This window comes from Athene cunicularia, assembly GCF_003259725.1.
Source record: "Athene cunicularia isolate RWA chromosome 5 unlocalized genomic scaffold, athCun1 chr5_part2, whole genome shotgun sequence".
Lineage (NCBI taxonomy): Eukaryota > Metazoa > Chordata > Aves > Strigiformes > Strigidae > Athene > Athene cunicularia.
Window position 1 is genome coordinate 1,599,345 of NW_020799102.1, and position 19,631 is coordinate 1,618,975.

General features: G+C 53.6%; 2 protein-coding genes across 6 annotated transcripts; one reads left to right on the top strand and one right to left on the bottom strand.

Annotated features, from left to right (window-relative positions):
• The first annotated feature begins 6 nt into the window (after window positions 1–6).
• On the top strand, window positions 7–14,904 carry SIRT3 (sirtuin 3). Of its 2 annotated transcripts, none has more exons than XM_026850658.1 (7): window positions 7–143; window positions 1,240–1,437; window positions 1,975–2,207; window positions 2,364–2,464; window positions 2,665–2,826; window positions 3,157–3,422; window positions 13,840–14,904. In XM_026850658.1, the coding sequence occupies exons 2-7, from the start codon at window positions 1,295–1,297 to the stop codon at window positions 13,862–13,864; spliced, it is 930 nt and encodes a 309-aa protein (XP_026706459.1). In that variant the 5' UTR covers window positions 7–143; window positions 1,240–1,294; the 3' UTR covers window positions 13,865–14,904. The 2 variants fall into 2 exon arrangements, with proteins under 2 accessions (XP_026706459.1, XP_026706458.1); XM_026850657.1 differs by lacking the exon at window positions 13,840–14,904 and adding an exon at window positions 4,820–5,229 and having other exon boundaries at window positions 36–143; window positions 3,157–3,366.
• On the bottom strand, window positions 6,062–19,615 carry RIC8A (RIC8 guanine nucleotide exchange factor A). 4 transcript variants are annotated; one of them, XM_026850652.1, is made up of 11 exons: window positions 19,477–19,615; window positions 18,002–18,192; window positions 14,919–14,966; window positions 12,188–12,802; window positions 11,517–11,611; window positions 10,525–10,675; window positions 9,787–9,882; window positions 9,375–9,519; window positions 8,788–8,932; window positions 7,697–7,831; window positions 6,062–7,250 (listed from the first exon to the last, which is right to left on the bottom strand). In XM_026850652.1, exons 2-11 carry the CDS (start codon window positions 18,083–18,085, stop codon window positions 7,130–7,132), a joined length of 1,635 nt encoding a protein of 544 aa, XP_026706453.1. In that variant the 5' UTR covers window positions 18,086–18,192; window positions 19,477–19,615; the 3' UTR covers window positions 6,062–7,129. The 4 variants fall into 4 exon arrangements, with proteins under 4 accessions (XP_026706453.1, XP_026706454.1, XP_026706456.1 ...); XM_026850653.1 differs by lacking the exon at window positions 19,477–19,615 and adding an exon at window positions 18,271–18,462; XM_026850655.1 differs by lacking the exon at window positions 19,477–19,615 and adding an exon at window positions 13,671–13,792 and having other exon boundaries at window positions 18,002–18,058.
• Between the last annotated feature and the right edge of the window lie 16 nt (window positions 19,616–19,631).

Sequence of the window (19,631 nt, forward strand, 5' to 3'; positions counted from 1 at the left end):
CCCTAACCCGCTCTCTGCTTCCTCGCAGCATGGAGGAGCCTGTGGGAGCGCGGCCCCAGGGACGGCGGCGGCCCGAGGGGCCCGGCCCGGCTCTCCCTTGGCCTCGTGGACGGCGAGGGGGCGGCGGGCACCGGAGCGCGGAGGTAGGGCTGTCTGGCTTTGCACCCCGCAGCCCACCGGGCCTCTGCCCGCGGTGGACGGCACCTCTCCCCTCTAAACGGGCAGCTGGATCGCCATCTCTGCAGGCCAGAGCTGGCCGGGGAGCTCGAAGGGATTTTTACCGGAGCAATATTAGTGTTTGCCAGGTCGTGACTTGAGCTCCCCGGGAACCCGGGCTGCCGCGGCAGAGCCACGTCCTCGTGTCGATCGCCCTGAGGCCGCAGCCGATGCTTAGGCTCAGCAATTGCTGTTTGGGGGTTGGGTCCAGCAGCTCTCTCGGATTGTCTGGGGAGCAGCTGTTCCTCAAGTTGACCGTGACCCTGCTCAGCCCTGTCTGCACACCCAGCTGACCCCTGATTCCTTTAGGCCTTTGACATTTATTTCCCCATGGAGCTCTGGCAGGGCAGAATCTTTGGGGAAATGAGAGATGAAACTATCCATGCTAACCTGGGCAGCATCACCCTCTTAGAAACTTTTTGAAATCTGGGACATAGAAAAAGAGTCCTCTGTATCCCGAGAGCAGTGTAAATCCCCCAATATTAGACTGGCTCTGAGGAGGTATTTCTTTCCAGAAGGGGCTGTTGGGCGTTGGAATGGGCTGCCCAGGGCAGGGGGAAAGTCCTCATCCCTGGAGGGGTTGAAGAGTCGGGTTGACCCAGCGCTGAGGGATCTGGTGGAGTTGGGAATGGTCAGGGTGAAGTGAATGGTCAGGGTGAGGTTAATGGTTGGACTGGAGGATGTTCAAGGTCTTTTCCAACCTGGATAATTGTGATTCTGTAAATCGACAGATGAGTCCCAGAGCTGCTCTTCCCACAGCCCTACGTTCACCCCCTGTCCAGAAAAACTCAGAGCAGTACCAGTGATTAGGCATTTTTAGATCTGCATAAGAAAGCACAATGAAAAGCATCTACTGGGGCATGGATTAGACTAACACTTAAGCTTTCTCCTTGTTAAATACTAGCACACAGTCTGGCCACTTGAAGAGTGAAGTTCTTGGGGTGGTTTTCTCTCCTTGAGCATCTTTCAGCCCCGGCTGCTGTCAGTACGCTGCCTGTCATGCTGTCTCTCTGTTCTGAGCAGGATCCAAGGGACCAGGCCCTTCTCCCTGTCTGCTGCTGCCGGCGCTGTGCTGGGAATGGGCCGGTGGGGAGCTGGCGGCGGGGAGCAGCAGCTCACTCTGCAGGATGTGGCACAGCTGCTGCGGAAGCAGGAATGTCGCCGAGTGGTGGTGATGGCCGGCGCTGGGATCAGCACCCCCAGTGGCATCCCAGATTTCAGGTGACACCTCCTTCGCTTCTTTGTCCTTTTTCGGTGCTGGGAGGGCTGAGATCTCCACCATAGGTGACACCAGTGCCCGCTACTCCTCTCGACCCTTGTTTTGTTAATCCGCGCCTGAGTTTCCGTGCCTGTGGATCCTCCTTCGCCAGCCAAAGGCAGCCTGGCCTCACCAGTCGGACTTGGGGCCAGTCCTTGGCCTGTGTTCTCACACCTGTTGCTTGATGCTGTGGCTACACTCGCTGCACCACTTTGGCTACCAGAGAAGAGCCCAGGTGGCCATGGCAGGGGCTTGAGACACTCACAGCTGGAAGAGAGTGTGGTCCTCCCCTTCCTCCATATGTGGGCAGACCCCGCAGCCAGGGCAGCAGCAGAGCAGACCCCAGAGGCAGGTTCTCCGGTGCTGGGGGGGGGTTTGTCTGCTCTCCCAGACAGCACAAAGCAGCCAGGGAGAGCCCAGGGACCTGCCTTGACCTGGTGCTGTGTGGGGTGGTGCCTCTTTCTGTGTTCTGGCTGCCAGCCCCACTCCCCTCTTTGCAGGTCCCCAGGGAGTGGCCTTTACAGCAACCTGGAGCAGTACGACATTCCTTACCCAGAAGCCATCTTTGAGCTGATGTATTTCTGCGTCAACCCGAAGCCGTTTTTCACTCTGGCCAAGGAGCTCTACCCTGGCAACTACAGGCCCAACTACGCGCACTATTTCCTGAGACTCCTGCATGACAAAGGGCTCCTCCTACGCCTCTACACCCAGAACATCGATGGGCTGGAGAGAGGTGAGTTTTCCTCATCTCCCAGCAGCTGAGCACCAGGAGGAGATGAGAGCAAGAAGCAGAGTAGGAGGTGGGAGCGGGGAAGCGCCCAGCAAATGTGGGGTTTCTGGTTCAGTGCCCTTGCATTGAGCTGGTCCCGTCCCATGCGCTGTGCCCCAGCTGCTGGGATCCCGCCCGATAAACTGGTGGAAGCCCATGGCACCTTCGCCACCGCCACGTGCACGGTCTGTCGGAGGAAGTTCCCAGGAGAGGACTTGAGGGTGAGCGGCCGCAGCGGGGCGTCGATGCGCGGAGCAGAACTTGTTGCAGGCCTGTTACATCGCCCTCAGGGCCAAGAGGGTTGATCGAAGGGGACTGGATTGGGGCTGGATGTTGCTGCGAGGACACCTCGCAGTTCTGAGGCTGCTTGTGTCGGTTTGTGATGCCCCGTAACGAGTGGTACTGGGTGCTCTTGCTTCAGGGGGACGTCATGGCAGGGAGGGTCCCTTGCTGTCCTGTCTGCACTGGGGTCATCAAACCCGACATTGTGTTCTTCGGTGAGGAGCTCCCACAGCGCTTCTTCCTGCACGTGACGGACTTCCCCACGGCAGACCTACTTTTCGTCATTGGAACATCCCTGGAGGTCTGGGACTGAGGGAAACCCCCACTCATGAGAGACACACAGAGAACAGGGCCTGAGAGGGCTCTGGGGAGAAAGAGGGGTTAGCAGAGAAGGCAAGAAACTGGGTTATTGGTAAAATTGGAGGCAGCAGGGTAAGAAATAAGGTGCATGTGCTTCAAGAGACCCTCTGCAACCCTGGGGGGCACATGGCGAGCAGGAGTGACTAGTGAGAGCTGTAAACTGCTCAGAGCTGGGGCAGCTCAGCCTCACACAGCAGTTAGGACCCCGGTGTGCAGCGGGTTCCCACCTGCAGGGCCCCGTGGCCGGTGACTGTCTCTCCCTGTCCCTTAGGTTGAGCCCTTTGCCAGCCTGGCAGGAGCCGTCCGCAGCCCTGTGCCCCGAGTCCTGATCAACCGAGACCTTGTTGGACCCTTCGCCTGGCGGCAGCGCCACAACGATGTAGCTCAGCTGGGGGACGTGGTCCGTGGGGTCGAGAGGCTGGTGGAGCTCCTGGGCTGGACCGGGGAGATGCGAGCGCTGATCCAGAGGGAAGAGGCGAAGGTGGGAGCAGGGCTCCAAGCCCCCATGCCTGGGCTCGCTGCAGGGAGCAGGGCTGTGTGGACTCACACCACAGACATGGCCATGCTTGCAGGCTGTGTTCAGAGAAAAGGACTGTAGAAAAGTACCAAAAGGTTAAAAAAAAAAAAAAAAAGCAAAGCCAAACCAAACAGCCCCTGAGAGCTATTCCCCAGAGGAGGTGCTACCGAGCAGAGGCTGAATGTTTCCGTGGTGCCAAAGGGGAGGACGTGGATCTGCCAGCCTGTGGTGAACATGGAAGAGGCCTGGCTTTGGGTTGAATGAGAGCAGTTATGGGCTTCTTCAAGTAGTGACCCACTTAGTTACTGTAAAGCTTTCTGCTGATTCTATCTGGCTTTTGGATTTGCTCCCAAACACGCTGAAAAAGCCCTGTAGATGGAGTTTCCTGGACCAAACATAACCACCACCACCCCACTCCCCCCCGCGGTGACCTGTATCAGATTAACCCAGTACAGCCCTGTAAGAGCCAGGGCTTCCCTTCAGCCATGCAAGATGTGGGGGTTCTCTTTAAGCAGCATGGCCCCCAGAGCATGAGGAGACCAAAACCCAAAAACCCCGGAGCTGCTCCGCTGCTGAGCCCAGGATGTTGTTAACAACCCATTAATGTCAGTAATTGCTGAAATGAACCAAGGAGCTGAGCTTTCCTCTTTCTGGACTTCACTTAATCACTTTGGTTTCATTTCTGGTCACTGGGAGAAATAAAGGATAGTGGTGACAGAAGGGAGGCTCTAACTGCACCACAGTGGCCAGATGTGTGATGAACAGTTGGCAGGAGTGAGGGTTCTTGCCCTAATTATTAACTAGACTTGCCTTTTCTTCCCCTGCTGATCACCTATTTCCCTGGGCCTTTCTTGCATCTGTAACCTGAGATCTTCAGAAGGGAGAAACTGTAGGAAAGCAAGTTCTTAGTTACTTCGAGTTTAGTGCTAATGTCAATTATGCCATTACTTTGGACCCGTTGGGAAGATTTTCCATATTTGGCATCAAACGCTTTTTGAATATTTTTTTTCTGAGTTGAAGCAGAAGTTTAACTTGTGGGCTGGGCCCCCTCCCACTGGCCACAGCAGGGCTGTGGTAAGGCCACAGTTGTATTTTTAACAGATACGCTACCCCTACACAATGGCTTTGACCCAAGAGAAAATCTGGCTTTAAGATTCCAATTTTAACATTCAGGTTGTTCCTATTTTCATCAGATTATGGGGTAAGAATGAATAGGAATCATTAGTCCCTTGGTCAGGCTTTTAATTTTTCACCACAGGCCCTTTTGCACTCGCATGAGATCAGCCCTTGGTTTAACGCTCACGCTGCCCTGATGTGCTGACGGGGAGAGCATGCAGAGCGTGGTGCTGGCCAAGCCGAGGGGGGCTGGAAGGTCCAAAACACCCTCACAAACACCACCTGGTCTTTCTCTTTGCAGCTGGATGCAAAAGACAACTAGGAGAGCTGGCTGCCTGCGCTCCTGCCACCAGAGCTTCATGGCTGGGGGCTCAGGGGCTCATGCCAGCGCCTTAGACGAGCTGTGCTCCAGCAGCTTTGTCCTCTGGGCCTCCCCGCAAGGTCAGGCCTAACCGGACAGCGGAGCAGGGCTTCCAGCCCCCCACGCCAGGCACAGCATCTGCTGGCTCCTCTCGCAGCTCCTCCTCAGATCTTCTCCCAGTGACGACCTTCCAGCTTGGTGTTTATTGTTCAGATGGAATCTCTGCTCAGGGGACAGATGGTGCCATGGGGGGGCCACCACTCCTCCTGCTCAAGATGCTGGAAGAGTTTTGAATCAATGTAGTGTTAATTATTTAAGAATAAAGAGTTCTAATTCTTTTGCTGATTTCACCTGAGGGGTTTTTCTGCAAACTTCACACTTTCCCCAGTGTTTGAACACATTCTGCCCACCCCACCCCCACTCTTTCACCTGCTTTTTTACTACTTTTTTTTCTTCTTTTAACTCTACACAAGTGCCTTTCCTCCTCGTAGATGCTGTCCCAGGGAGAAGCAGTGTCATCCTGTGCTTGCCCGAGACCTGCTCTGCATATCACAGGTGCCTCTCCTTCCAGCAACAGGACACAATTTTCATCACAACAGAACACAAATTTCATTGCTCCAGTGCCGAAATCTGGCCATGGGGACTGCAGCCACACCTGGGTGGCCCTGGCTGACCCATCTATTGATCATGGGAACTGCTCCAGCGGCCACCCTGGATCAGAACTGGCTCTAAACAAGCACAAGATGCAAAGAATTTTACACCACTGTTCTGTTCCAGTTAATGCTAAACCACAAAAAACCCAAGCAAAGGGAATAAAAGCATTTGAGCATGCAGCTGTGTCTTAAGAACACAACACTGGGACACTGTTCTGGAGTTCTGTGCCTAAAAAGCTTTTCCCAGGTCAAAGCTCTTCCCAGGACAAAGCTGCCCACTGGTTGTTTGCAGGATCAGAAGCGTTTGGCCCCAAAATCCAAGCAGCTGCAGGGACTCCACAGCAGCCCGGCACGGCTCCTGCCAATGCTGCAGAAGGGTGCTGGGCACCCGAGCTGCTTCCCCAAAGAAATGTTCTAGCTTAGCCCCAGTTTAATGTTATAATTTTACCTTCCAAATAAAACTGTAAAGTTGTGTGATTGGCACAGAACCACATGCAGTCAGAAAAAGCCGAAGACCAGACCCATCGTGTTTGATCAATCATTGCCACGCACCCATTTGTCAGGTTTTCTTTATTCTAGCATCACTTTTGCATTCCTACTCGTTTTGGAACTCTGGTACATGAGACAAAGTGAAAGATTTTCTTTAAAACAATTTTCATTAAAAAGAAAAAAAAAAAAAAAAAAAAAAAAAAAAAACAAGACAGACAGATCTAAGCCACAGTGAAGAACAGGATCAACACCAGCCCCCGGGCGCAGACAGAGCGGGCCTGTGGGGAAGCCAAGGCAGACAAGGTGGCAGCAGACAAAGCAGATTTTGGCCTTTTGTTCGGGAAGAGAAGATGGGGAAAGGCTGATGCCAAAAAACTAAACTCCATGGTAACAGGATGGTCGCGCAGGGCTGGAGACCGAGTATCAGGGCGTTGCCAACAGTCACCCCCGTGTCCCTCCTGTGGCCAGAGCTTCACGCAAAGGCACCCCTGGCCTCCCTGCGGCGCATGCCACAGCTCCCCCTGCGCTCATATACACACTCCCATGTCCAGGCGCTGGTTTTTGCACGGTCGCTGTCCCACCCCCAGCCCTGCGCAGCGCACGCATCTACAGCCACCTGCTGAGGACGCGGGGCGCGCAACGCTGGGACACCCCACAGACCACAGCGGCTCCCCCCGACCCCACATGCCCCCTCCATCTCACCTGCACCCCAGGGAGCCGCTCCCCCACTTGCAGCCACACGCCCGCATATACATGAGATGCTCTGTGTATTGCTGAGCCCTGATGGTGAGACAGGAAGATCCACCCCTGCCACCCTTCTTCCCAAACATCATATATTTAAAAAAAAAAAATCCTACTGGAAAGTCCTGGAAGCAATTTGGAGTAGGAAATCCTCAAGGCTGCTGACAGGAAAGGCCAAGGTGGAGCCAGGCATGAGGACGCTCTGGGAGGAGTGGTGGTTGTGGAGCGGGGAAGGAGGCAGGAGGTTTCTCAGTGTGGACTGCAGGGGTCCAGGCTGGATCCGGGTCCCCCAGGGAGTCCCAGCCCAGTACAGCCTCTGGGTGCAGCACCAGTTACAGTGGGAGCTCCGTGGGGCCAGAGGCCTGGATCAGTCCAGCCCCAGGTCTGAGTCGGACGATGACCTCTCATCAGCCACATCGCGGATGGCGTTCTGCAGCGGGGCCAGGCTGCCGCTCGGTGTGATGCCCATGGGCTGGATCACCTGCTCTCTGCAACCAGGGAGCAAACACAGGCCTGCAGCCAGCAGCATGGGAACAGACGAGTGCTGCAGCAGAGCCCAGGGGCAGCAGAACCACCGCTGAGAACCCCCTCTGGAAGCAGGGACAGCTTTAGCCATAAAAACCCCAGCATAGGGAGGTGATGCTGGAAGCACCACCCACAACTGCTGCCCCTCTCGCGTTCCCTGGAACAGGCTCAGTTTTGGGGCCTGTTCTGTGTGGTCTGGGGTTGCCAGAGGAGAGGCAGCGCTGCCACCAGTGTTCCACCCCCTCCAACACACCACGGAAACACACACGTGAAAGCACTGCCCTCAGCACTGCCCTCAGCACTGCCCTCAGCACTGCCCTCAGCAGGGGCTGGACTCAGGAGAAAGGTCTGTGATAAACACCACACACGGGCACTCATGCAGACGTGAATGCACATGATTTTCTAGTACCTGGACAATTTGTCAAACATGTTGACTAACTTCATGGCTTCATACTCCTTCTGCTCTTCAGTCATCCCTTCCATAGGGTTGGGCAGTTTCTCTTCAACACGCCCCGTCACAGGGTTGATGCTGCAACAGCGGAGCCAGGGGAGAGGAGGGAGGTAAAGCAGCAGAGTGACTAAAGGGCTGTTTAAAAACCTTCTTTGCCTCTCCCGAGCAGAGGAACACAGCAGCAAGGCTGCTCATCTTGTTAGCCCCAAGAGCTGCTGCAGGGCAATGTGGCACTTCCAACCTGTTTCTCTATGTCCCACACACTGTTTTCCCCCCTTATAAATGCCTCCCATTTCTTGGCATGAGCAACATCCCCATCCTGCTAACTCCACCGTGCAGTTTTAAACCAGCTTCCCAAGGCCAGACACTTCTCCCCTCTCCTTAAGTCAGGGGGCAAAAAGTTAACACAGAAAAAACCCAAACCCCCAACCTGCAGAGCACTTTGAACAGGATGCTACGAAGTACAGGACCCGCAGCTGAGCAGTCCTGGAGCTCTCCCTGCACACCCTCACCCTCCAGCTACCACCACCCACGAGCAGGAAAATTAAAGAACAAACGAACAAAAAGTCAGCTTGCTCCAGCAGCACAGGGCTCTGGGGATGGAGAGAAGTAACCTGCACTTCCAACCCACCCTCACTCCAGCATGCAGTAAAGGCCGGCTGCCGCTCCGAGGCGTGTGGGTGCCAGACAAAGGGGAAGGACACAGATCAGAGCTGCAGCCACACGCTTGCCAGAGCAGGTCTGGCTCTGCCTGAAGGAACTCACTTTGCTCCAGAGCCTGCGCCCAGCCGCAGGCACCCAATATATGTACCAGTGACCACCCACACCACGAGCAGCTCGGCCACGGAGTTATTTCACCCAAGGAATGGAAAGGGAGGAGCAGGACATCAGAGGTGAGGGTGAAACTGTTGAATAATGCCAAGGAAATGTGCATGTGAAAGAGCAGGACAAGGGAGGTGGCAGGGAGGGAGATGAAGAAAGGGATGGAGCAGGAGTGGGAGCGTGGTGCAGGAAGAGGGGTGCTGCAGAGGGGGTGCAGACTTCTTTACTTGGGCTTTGCCTCTTTGTACTCCTCAGTGTCCGTGTCTTCATCTTCCGAGTACTCCCCCTCTTCCCGACCGCCAGCCATGAGGCCTCGTGCCGCCAGGAGCCCAGCCGCGTTCCCGTAGCCCGTGTACTTAACAAACCGTGACACTGCCGGGAGACAGGCAGAGAGACCACCCTATGCCTCCCTCCTGTGCCTCCCCCCCGTGCCTCCCTGCCAGCCCCAACAGCAAGATCCACGTGAGGCCACGGGGACGCAGCAAGGCCAGCGCTTCGCTGAGGTTGCACAGGGAGTGAGGCTCCCATGCTACAGACAGGGACGACACCCCGGGGTGGGGGTCTGAATGCAGGCTGGGGTGTCCGCAGGGTGGGGGGGGTGTCCTCCCGCAGAGCCTCTCGCTCACTGCCATGAGACACAGTGGCTCCTTCCCACAGGCACCAGGATATCCCCTCTTTTCCCTGCTCAGTGCATCAGGCACAGGGAAGGCATAAATCTGGCTGCAGCGGGTGACCTGTCCCATGCTCCGGCTTGCCCAAAGGCCCAGCTCCAGGACTCCATCACTGAAGCCCCCAGCAAGCCCCTGCAACTCACCGCTCTCCTTGCAGAGCACAAAGAGGAACTCTGCCGCGCAGTGCTTCACGTCGGTGTCGATGTGGGTCATCAAACGCACCAGCTTGTTCCGCAGCGAGTTCCCCACCTCCGGCCGGTTTCTCACATCCCGGAGCGGTGGCAGCACCTGCAAGGCCACAGTGAGGGGTGATCAGCAGAGCTGGAACAGCAATGGCAGGTCAGACAGGGGAAAACCCACGTACGTTTTACAAATCAGCCACAACCAACAAATAGACAGAGCATGGGAGATGTGGGAAAAACACTGGGCACCAAAGGCCTCCACCACCTGAGTATCAGAACCTAGTAGAGAGATAGAGGAGGCCTGTCTGGAGGATGGTTTGCTGTTCTCCTCTCAGTGCAGCACCATTCAACTTTTGGCTGGACTACAGTGTACCTTTGCCTTCAGGAACTTCCTCGTCTGGCGGTGGACGCGGGCGCTCTCTGTCAGCAGGTTCAGCACGGGGGTCAAACTCTCCTTCAGCTTGTGTCCCTGCAGAAGTGCCCACAGGACGAACACCCTATTAGTCACACCGAGCTCAGCTCGGCCGGCCTGTGGCAGAGCACAAAAGTACAGACTAGGGGAACAGAGGGACCCTGGAGCTTTCCAGCATCCACTACGGGAATTTCACTGCTGCTTCACTCCTCAAACCACATGGTTTTCCAAGCCCTGCTCTGTGGCATGGCAGCACTAGAAATACTTCTGTAGGGCAACCAGATAGAAAAGCACAGCGGTAAATTTTGGAGGCCCTTTGGAATAATTCAAGATGGAAAACCACAGCCAGCTTGACAACAATGCACGTTCAGGCTTCCAGAAGCTGCCCATCAGATCACTCCAGCGCACCAAGGTTTCAGTCACCCAGCTAATCACCTACTACCACCCACCATCCCCAAAACAACGTCACAGTCACCGCCCCAGTTGACAGATGTTGTTTTAGTCCTACCAAGCACAAGTTTTGCCTCTGCTAAAAACTGCCCCTTCTATAAAGGGCCATCTCCAAACTAACCACACCTTGCGGTGCTCCTGGGGTGTTGGCACTGGGGTCTCCCAGGCTGTGTGCAGGCTGAAGAAAGGGCCTGCAGGGAGCTCATGGAAACAGGCAGTGAGAACTTGCACAGCAGCCTCACAACTCACCCTGTCGAGGCGTCGCTCCAGGAAATCCAGCAGGATGCTGACCGCGTCCATGTTGACACCCATGTACTCAAGAGAGCCTGGCCGGACTTTCGGGGTCAGGAGGACATCCAGACACTTCAGGGGCAGGTTGCCCAAAAGGTTAACTGTATGACTAAACACGTAAAAAAAGAGAAGTGAACACTCAGTGACAGATCTTTGTTCACAGAAGTTCTCCACCAATCCAGAAATGAAGGCTCGTTACTAACTTCCCAGAGTGTGAGGACCCTGAGATCCATGCTGTCTTTGGGCTGCATCCCAAGATCCTCACACACCACTAAAAGCAATTAAACTAAACTGCTTTTTGGAGAGTTGAACCATTTTCTAGCAGTCCACACAGATTTCAGTGACAACTGAGAAGCCATGGATCATGATGCCAAGGCCAGGCAGGACCAGCCTGGGTGGTCAGGTCTTTCTCCAGGGCCTCAGGCCACCCCACTCCTCACCCTGGCACTCTGAGCAATGATCACTCAGGATTCCTCCCAGCACTGTCATCCTGGGGACAAGATGGTGTCCCCTGCTCGGAGCTGACATTCCTGGGGGGCCAATAACGCTCAGCCACATGACACAGGCAATTTCTCAGTGTGGCTCAAGAGACAGACAGTTAATTAAGGCCACCCCACTTAATTAAAGTACCAAACATCTGCTCTGGCAGGCTGCCCGGGGGGTGTGTCAGCACAGCTGACAAGGCCTGACCAGGATATCTAATACAGCCCTCAGGGTAAGGCAGGCTGGGGGAAAACCCTTCCTGCTGCAGCACTTGTGGGGAGGGCAGGGCTGCCTCTGGGTTCCAGCAACACCAGAAACCTGTGGGCCAAACCAAAGGCACCTGCTTGTCAGCAGTGACTTTGGCAACCTCCAAAAAAGCAGAGAATGTTACTGCCAAGGTCAGGCAGGATCTGTCTTGGGAAGAGCTGTTTCTAGCTAAGATGGTGACCCAGTTATCTAACAGAGACCTGTGGAACTCCTCTGTCCGGTCCTCTCCATCTGCAGAGATCATGAGGCAGTGGCGCAGGAGGGCACCCAAGTGCCGGTATAAAGCAGCATCTTCCTGGCCCCGAAACAGAAAATGGAAACCTCGATCAGGAAAGGGGATCCTCCACATCGCAGAGCCCGCTGCCCCTGCAGTCCCTAGCCCTGTCCCGCCAGCAGCCTGACGACTGACAGTTTCAGTGGAAGCAGCCCCCCAACTCTCCTTTTTAACATGCTGCCCTGTGCCCTTCCCCTCCTTGACTACACTGAGTCAAGGGCTGGAAGAGGCCCCAGAACTGGCCTGTGGGTTAGCTAGAGGTGTTCTCCATCACACCTCCCTCTGACCTCGTCCAGAAGGTGAAAGCACCAGGCCACACTCAGAAGCAGGTTATCTGGGGGCTCTGCTCTTCCACTTGTGCAACAAATCAGGTCATTAAGAAGGAAAAATACCCAACTCTTACATTATAAGGCTCTAAAAGTCTTAAGGGTTAGTGAGGCACTGGATAGAGGCAGTGCTCTAGGAAGGAAGGTCCTTACACGTACCTGGGGGCTGCATGAGGGCCATATGTAACATGAGGAAACGCACACAGAGGAGAAAACCTGTAGTCAAAGTGCAGCCTGGAGACATGTAAAGGCAGTGGGGCAGGACACTCACCTCATCCACCTCCCTCTTGCTGGAGTCAAAGGTGATATTGAAGAGCACTTTCAGGATCTCCATGGCTCGCTCTGTCTCCTGCCGAGGCAAAGGTGGCAGAAGTCCCTCCTCAGCAGCAACTTCGTAGGGGTCCATCCACTTGACACCAAGGGTCAGCTCCAGGGTGTCTGTCATCAGGCTGACACCCCGGAGCTCCTGGGCCAGCTGCTGCCGCACATCCACCCTCAGCGCTGTCAGCAGGAACAGCAGACGCAGGTCGAAGAACTTGACCTCATGAGGAAGGCTCCTCTCGTTGTACAGCTTGATGCGCTTGGCCAGGCCCACCACCAGCCGGGCCTCGGCTGTCAGCTCCTGGGCCCTAGGGCTGCTGAAGACAATGTTGCAGAGACATTTGAGGGATTCCAGGATTACATCCAAGTCTGGGACCTCCCGGATGAGCTCCTCCGAGTAATCAATGCCAGCATGCCTGGAGAGGGTCTTCAGGCTCTCCTTGGTGGTGAAGGGCTCAAGGCAGTGTTTGTCCCGTGACAGGATGCGGATGCTTTCCAAACACGTGACCTGGCAGGATGGCTGCAGCTCTCTTTCCAGGAACTTGATCAGCAGCTGGGCCATTTTCTGTGTGATTGGAAACAAAGGAGGACTTGCACACTGACGTTTCACAATGCTCCCCCCTCCTGGTAACACTCTGCCCTGGAAGATGCAAACATCACCCAGAGATGGGCCCGTTAAAACCTCTAGCTCAGGCACACGCTCAGGAAGTGTCTGGCTCCAGCATCTGATCATGACCCAGTTTGAGCAAGGACACCCAGCAAGAAACAGAGAATGGCTGAGGGGACCAGGGTGAGGGACAGTGTGGACAGGCAACTGCTACTGGTGCGTATCTCAGTTCCTCCCGTGGTTAGGATGGTTGAGGTTAACACAGTTCACTCAACTGCTGCATCAGGCAAAGGGAGGGAGGGCAAAAACATCCCTTATGGCTTCACTAAGGAGCAACCACCAATGCAACAGCAGCTCTCTGCTCCTGCCCAGAGCCTCGAGATTAGACAGGCATCTGTTCTGGGTGCTCCAAAACCAGACTGAACAGATTGAGAGATGTGCCAGAAAAATCACCAAGGGAGGGCAGAAGGAGCTAAGCAAGGCGAGACAAGCACGTGATGCCCTAGGAAAGGAGGTGGAGAGATCTCAGGAGACTCAAATAAGCAGCATCTCTGGATCATCATCTGGAGACCCACTAGCCCAGATCCTCAGGAGGTGCAGACTGGTAGAGCTCCACTAACACCAATTCAGGAGAGCTGAAGATTCGACCCCTGGGGGTAACAGCACCATGCGGGACAGCGAGCAACGAGGGGTGCGAGAGCAAAGGCAGCGCTTCACGCAGCGAGCACAGCCCACTTTGAACCATGCCTAGCAACACCAGCAATTCCTGCAGAGACATCTGCACCTCAGTGAGACCTCGCTAAATCTCTCTAACATAACACTGTACCAGAGCACATCTTGCCATGCATGTCACAGCAGCGGAGTCCCAGATTGCAAGGTTCACTGTCACTTGGTGTAACCGGCTTAACACTGCCTAATTGGTTATATTTCATAATAATAATAAAAGAACTGAGGGAAGGAATGAAGAAAAAATGAATTTTAGTCCCTAATGTGAGGCTGGCAGAACTGAACAAGCTTTAGCTCACCAAGCGTGCCCCATAATCACACCCTTGAGAACTGAGAAAGTACAGTCATTCCTCTTCTCCTTCCACAGGAGGAGACAGACATAGGAGTTAAAGATACAGTCACAAGTAAAACCAAACCCTCTGACTGACTCAGGTTGCAGGGATCTCAGAGCACATGCCCAGGGCTAAACTTCCAGAAGAACTGAGCACCGGAAACCAGATGGTGACACTCAATCCATATTTCATAAGATACACCCCAAAAGTGGCAGACCCCAAGTTTGTGTCTGAATTCATGCCCCGTGTCCCAGCTCAAACACCAAGTCAGTGCAAGGTAGAGCTCAGATCTTGGGAGAACCCATCCTATGTGTCAGGCTGGACCTGGCAAAACTTCACACTAACATTAGCTGTGGCTCAGGCGAAGGAGGTCCCGTTCCCCACCCTGCTTGCCTGGTCCCCTCGTGCTGTGCCAACACAGGCATTAGTGCAATCAGCCAATGAATGGGACCACAAACCCGATACAGCTGGAAAATAACCCAGGAAAAAAAAAGTTATTCTTTAGGTCAGTCGGCCCACCAACCATATGCAGCTGTGCAAAGGGCTGTCCTTGCTTGAAAGGACTGCAAGAGCAGAAATAGATAGGCAGGAGCATCTCTTCCCATGAAGCACCATCTTACACCAGCTTAAAGCATCTGCTAATTCCCAGCCTGTGCTGAACCCCGCAGCTGGCTCACAGCAGAGCACTGACCCTCTGGAGCCCTGCGCACTGCCCTGACCCTTGCCTAGCAGACCAGGCCACAAACATGAAGGATCATGCTTTTTGTACACCTGTGGCTGAGCCTGTATCCATCACGGAACCCAGAGGGCTTGCTAATGCTGCAGGGATGCTGACCTGTATCATAGAACACCAACTGCTGATGGGAAAACTGGAGCCAGATGCTCTGAGAACACCATTCCCTAATCAAGTTAATGAAAACACACTCATTTCTTTTCCCGTAGGAGCTGCCACCACCAAGCCCTGCTGGACACAAGTACAGAGCAGCAGCAGATAAGAAAGCAAAGAGCTTGCCTACCTTCCTCTCTTCCCGTTCCTCATCATCAAAGGTGAAGCACTGAGATTTCTGTGGGGCAAAACAAAACCAATCAAAATAAGTAATAGGTTAAAAAAAAAATCCACAAAACTGTTTCCCCCAGCCAGGGGAGGGCCATTCAGCTGGAAAGCAGCAGGTCTAAAAGCATCCTGCAAAAGCAAGCACATTGTCTCAAGAACAGTCCCCACCAGCACAGGGGCAGGGCATCAGCATGGCCAGGAGGGCCACAGCACTCAGGGGGTCCGTGGTATTTGGGGGGTTTGTAAGAACTGGTGCAAGCTCCTGAGGAAAACTTCCCTGTCACTGGTTTTTGCTTCAGTCCCGCTTTTTCTTTCCAACACTGTTCTCACCTCAGCAACTCCAACTATGTGCTTCACAGGGAGGGGGAACAAATCTGGTTTGAAAAGCACGGAGAAGGACCAGGCCACCAGGTCCAAAGTGCTTTCCTTTGACTGAAGGCCCCACTGTTCCACAGGTCCCCGTTTCTCTTTCCTCCTTGAAAAAATTCCAGGATGAATATGGCCCACTGCCCTCTTCCGCTGGCTCTACAGTGGAGGCTGAATGCCACAGGCCAAAGCTGGACCTGTCTGACAACGGACTCATTTTTAAACACTGCAGCAGTAAAGTGGGTATTCATCACAATCCAAATATCCCATAATAGCCAGTAATTCCTCTGCTCAGTGACACCACCAAGCTGCACCTACAAATTTCTTGATATTTCTTGTTCCCTTTCCTGACCAAAAGAAAGTCCTGTCTCCTTGTTACTTGCCAGCAGATCCTGGTGGTTATTCAGGCCACATTCTTTACCCACCAGAGACCTGATCTCTACAGATCCATCACGTTCCTGTCCCTAATGAGCAGTCCTGCTCTTTGTTCATGGGAGACGTTTCTGCATTTCTCACTATTCTGGCTGTTCCTCGATGGAGTCTCCTTTCTGGCTACATCTGCTGCCAACAAACTGGGCACCACAGGACCCCTGCTGAAAAGCGGCACTTTCCAGTGAATGATGAAACCCTCATTTACACCGAGAGAGCAGCTGGTCCAAGCTTTGAGAATGAAAACGTGTAAAATTTATAAAACACTAATTATGTATTTATAGATGCAGCTAAATCTATAGAGATATGCGGATATAATTGTATCATAATCCTCCCATCGTTTTCTTAGCACTGTCAGCTGAGTTACGCTGCTTATACTTACGGAGCTGCTCAGTAATTAGTCTTACCACAATCAATCCCTCTTATACTCTGGACTTACTCTTCTCTTGAGCAATCGCACTTCACAGATATCCCACCTACAGGTCTGACCATCTGAGCTCGTCTCAGCCCATGTATCACCTCACAAATTGTGCAGTTGTCTAACCCTACCCGACTTCCCACCCCGCAAAGCCTGGGACTGACTGCACTGAGCTTCTGGAGACCACAGGTGATCCCGGACTCGCTCACTCTGCAAACACAGCCTCCCCTGCCATTCACTGCCTTTTTTATGTGCTGCCAATTCCTCTCTGCTTAAAAGCAGAAATACAGCTTGCAGATTAACCATGTCACAGCCTTTCTGGCCCAAAATAAGGCGCGACAGAGAGCAAAGCCGCCAGGCCATCTGAGAAAGCCCAGACGTGGCGGTGGGGCAGCCAAACACCCCTGTGGGGCTGTGCCAAGTGCTTCCCTCTCCAGCTGTAGCTCCCAGAGCTGGTCCCTGCACAGGCTGCAGCACCACGTCATGAGGCACTGGCGGTTCAGCCCTGGAACCGATGTGCTCCGCAGACAGCCATGCGCTTGTTCTTTCTCTATTGCACCCTCTCTGCGGGCTTCTGTAATCTCATTCGTGTATGCTCTTGCCATACCTGTAGTTTTGCTTTAGCTGTAGTTTAGTCTTGGCAATCAAAAATTGACTGTGTCTGCAATAGTTAATTAAAACATCCCAGAAAAAGGACAGTACTGTCAATTTTTACAGTCAAAAATTATGGAAGGAAGTTGCTGAATTTATCTGCAGTTTCATAATCCTCTTTGGTTGCTCCATTTCTTCTAGATGGGCTAGCAAAACCACTGACATTCTCACAAGTTTCCTACACTCGATACACTGACAAAGGATCCAGCTGGAGGAATCTGACAAAATATTGTGGTTTGATGCCTCGAGCTGGGTACACATCAATCTCTGCTTGCACTTTGCTTTTCTCCAGAATTTCACCTGCTGTGGGTGATGTTAATCCTGTGGACTGTCTTTAATACGTACCTGCTCCCTCTTAGCTAATATCTCCCCCGTTCCAAAACCAACTGCTGGAAAGAGTTGTGCACTCTCCCTCTTGCACACTTGTGCAAAGTATTCACAGGTTTTCCCTGCTAGCTTCCCACCTACTCCAGAATGGTGCAGAGTGAGTCACGGAGATCTGCAGGGCCAGCCCTACCCTGTGGAAACCCTCTGAAAGAATTTCCCTGACAACCATAGTCTACTTCAAAAGGGATTTACCTCCACAGATAATCTTTTGACACTTTAAGACTAGAAACTCTTCCATTCCTGCTTCCCAACCACTCTTTTTCTGATGTTCTATATTCATTACTCACTTCTTATTGTCAGCTTTCAGACCAGGCACCTGTATCAAATTCCAGCAGCCCCTCCTTATCCACTTCTAATGATCTTTTACTTGCAAATCATGACAACCATTCCACCTGCAGCTCCTCCCCATGCCTCAGTTTTATCACCTCCAAACCTTGCCTTAACATAAAAGCTCCTCCTACTCAGTCTTCACACTGATGTTTATTTCCCTGCCAGGTTTTACTTGGGATCTGTATAGTAATAAAAAAAAAAAAAATCCCTTCTACATGCTTTACTTCCAGTATATGAAGGAACCAAGATGAAGAGAGACTGCTTAGCTGCTTCCAAGCACAACAAGAAGCCATAAACCATCTGCAAGTAAGAGATGAAGCAGTCTGAAGTGTGCAGACAGACACGCTCAGAGGAGACAGACTGGGGACAGGCAGATGGCACAGAAATCCCCCAACACGCCAGCCCACCCCCAGGCTGGTACACGGCAGCGGCTGACATCGGACAGAGGTCTGATGCTCACTCACCTCCTGGTTGTAGACCTGAAGCACCTTCAGAACCGTGTCTTGCTCCCCGCTTTCCACAGTGGCTACCACAGTCCTGAGCTCCATTATCTCAACAGATCAGCTACAGCAGGTGAAACGGGGAGGAAGGGGAGTGAAGGGGCTTCCAGGGTTGCAGGAGAACAGCGATGCAAGAGGACTTCGATGCACAATGTCTGAGAGGGAGAGAGAAAGGGGTGGGGAAAGAGGAGAAAAAACCAAAACACAAAAAACCCCCAAATGAGATTGCTCACGCTGTTGCATCTATAAAAGTAGAACAGATGGATAACCCAAGTAGAACCAGCAGCCAGCTTCCTCTCTCTCCCTCTAATCCTCTTCTTCCTCTCTTTGCTTTTCAATGTTTAATATATGCCCTCTCAGTAAAGCACTTAGGGAGAACCTTCCCCCCACCCAGCCGGGGATTAACACAGAGCAGATAACAGCAGCTCCCTGAAATAGCTCTCTGCCTCCTCCTCCCCTGGCTGGCCTGATTTCTGTTACTGCACAGGAGAAAAAAAAAAAATATCCAGAAACATTGCTGTGGAGTAGAAGGGGATGGAGAGGAAAGCCAGCCAGATAGGAAAGCATCCTCCTGGCTTAGGGTGGAGCTACCATTTAAGGTGGTGAAAAGAAAGAGATCTTTGGGATTTTGTTGCAGTTGCTGCTCTGTGCGGTCAGTGCACGAGAAAGGTTGTGCATCAGATTAGGGCAGATATGCTGCCCAGGCGGTGAAAAACGCACATACGGGGCCAGCCAGCCTCCATGGCTCAAATCTCGTGTCATTACAGAGATAATGCGCCTCATGATAATAATGTAAATGAGCAGATGTGCACAGAGATGTGGATGATGAGATTATTTTAGAGCCATGCTCAAGTTTAACAGTTTGTAGAGCCATGCAAGTCCACAGTGCTGGAAAGTAACTCCTACTGGTGGAAAATCTCGCAAATTTGAGTACATCTGGGAGCTCGTATATCAGTTTAGGCTCCGTGTAGCTACGTACTATGTTCTGCAGTATGACCAAGCACTGGTCACACCTAACTACAGAAAACCGTGCTGGCCCTGGGACCTGCGCCGAGAGCCCCCGGGGCTTCGGGAGAGCCCCTGGGAGCACCCGGTTACCCATCCCCTCCCACCCCACCACCCCCGAAGAGGGGTTCGGTGGGACCGGGGGCAAGTCCTGCATTTTGGAAGCCAGAAAGCTGCGAGACCCGGGGGGTCTGTCCCCCAGGGCAGACGGCACAGCGTCCCCAGCGCTGGGCTCCATTCCGATTTTTTTGGGGGAAAAGCACAGATCGCAGCATCTGTCATTTTCCACCCCAAACCTTTCCACACACTCCCAGCTCCCCCCTCACACCGCTACCTCCTTCTCCCACTCTTTTCTGCACCTTTCAAAACCCCTTCAAGCCCTTCCTGGGGTTTTTTTTTTGGCCCCAGGAAGCCGGGCAAAGCGCTGGCGGTACCTGCGGCACGCAGTCCCTCGGAGACGGCCGAAGCGGGCCGGGGCCTCAGGGCTAGAGCCGGGCCCTACCCCGGCCCACCCGGGTGCCCTCCCTCTCTCCGGCCGCCGCCTGTCCCGTCCCGTCGGCCCTGGCAGCCTCGGCCCACGGGGGAGGGC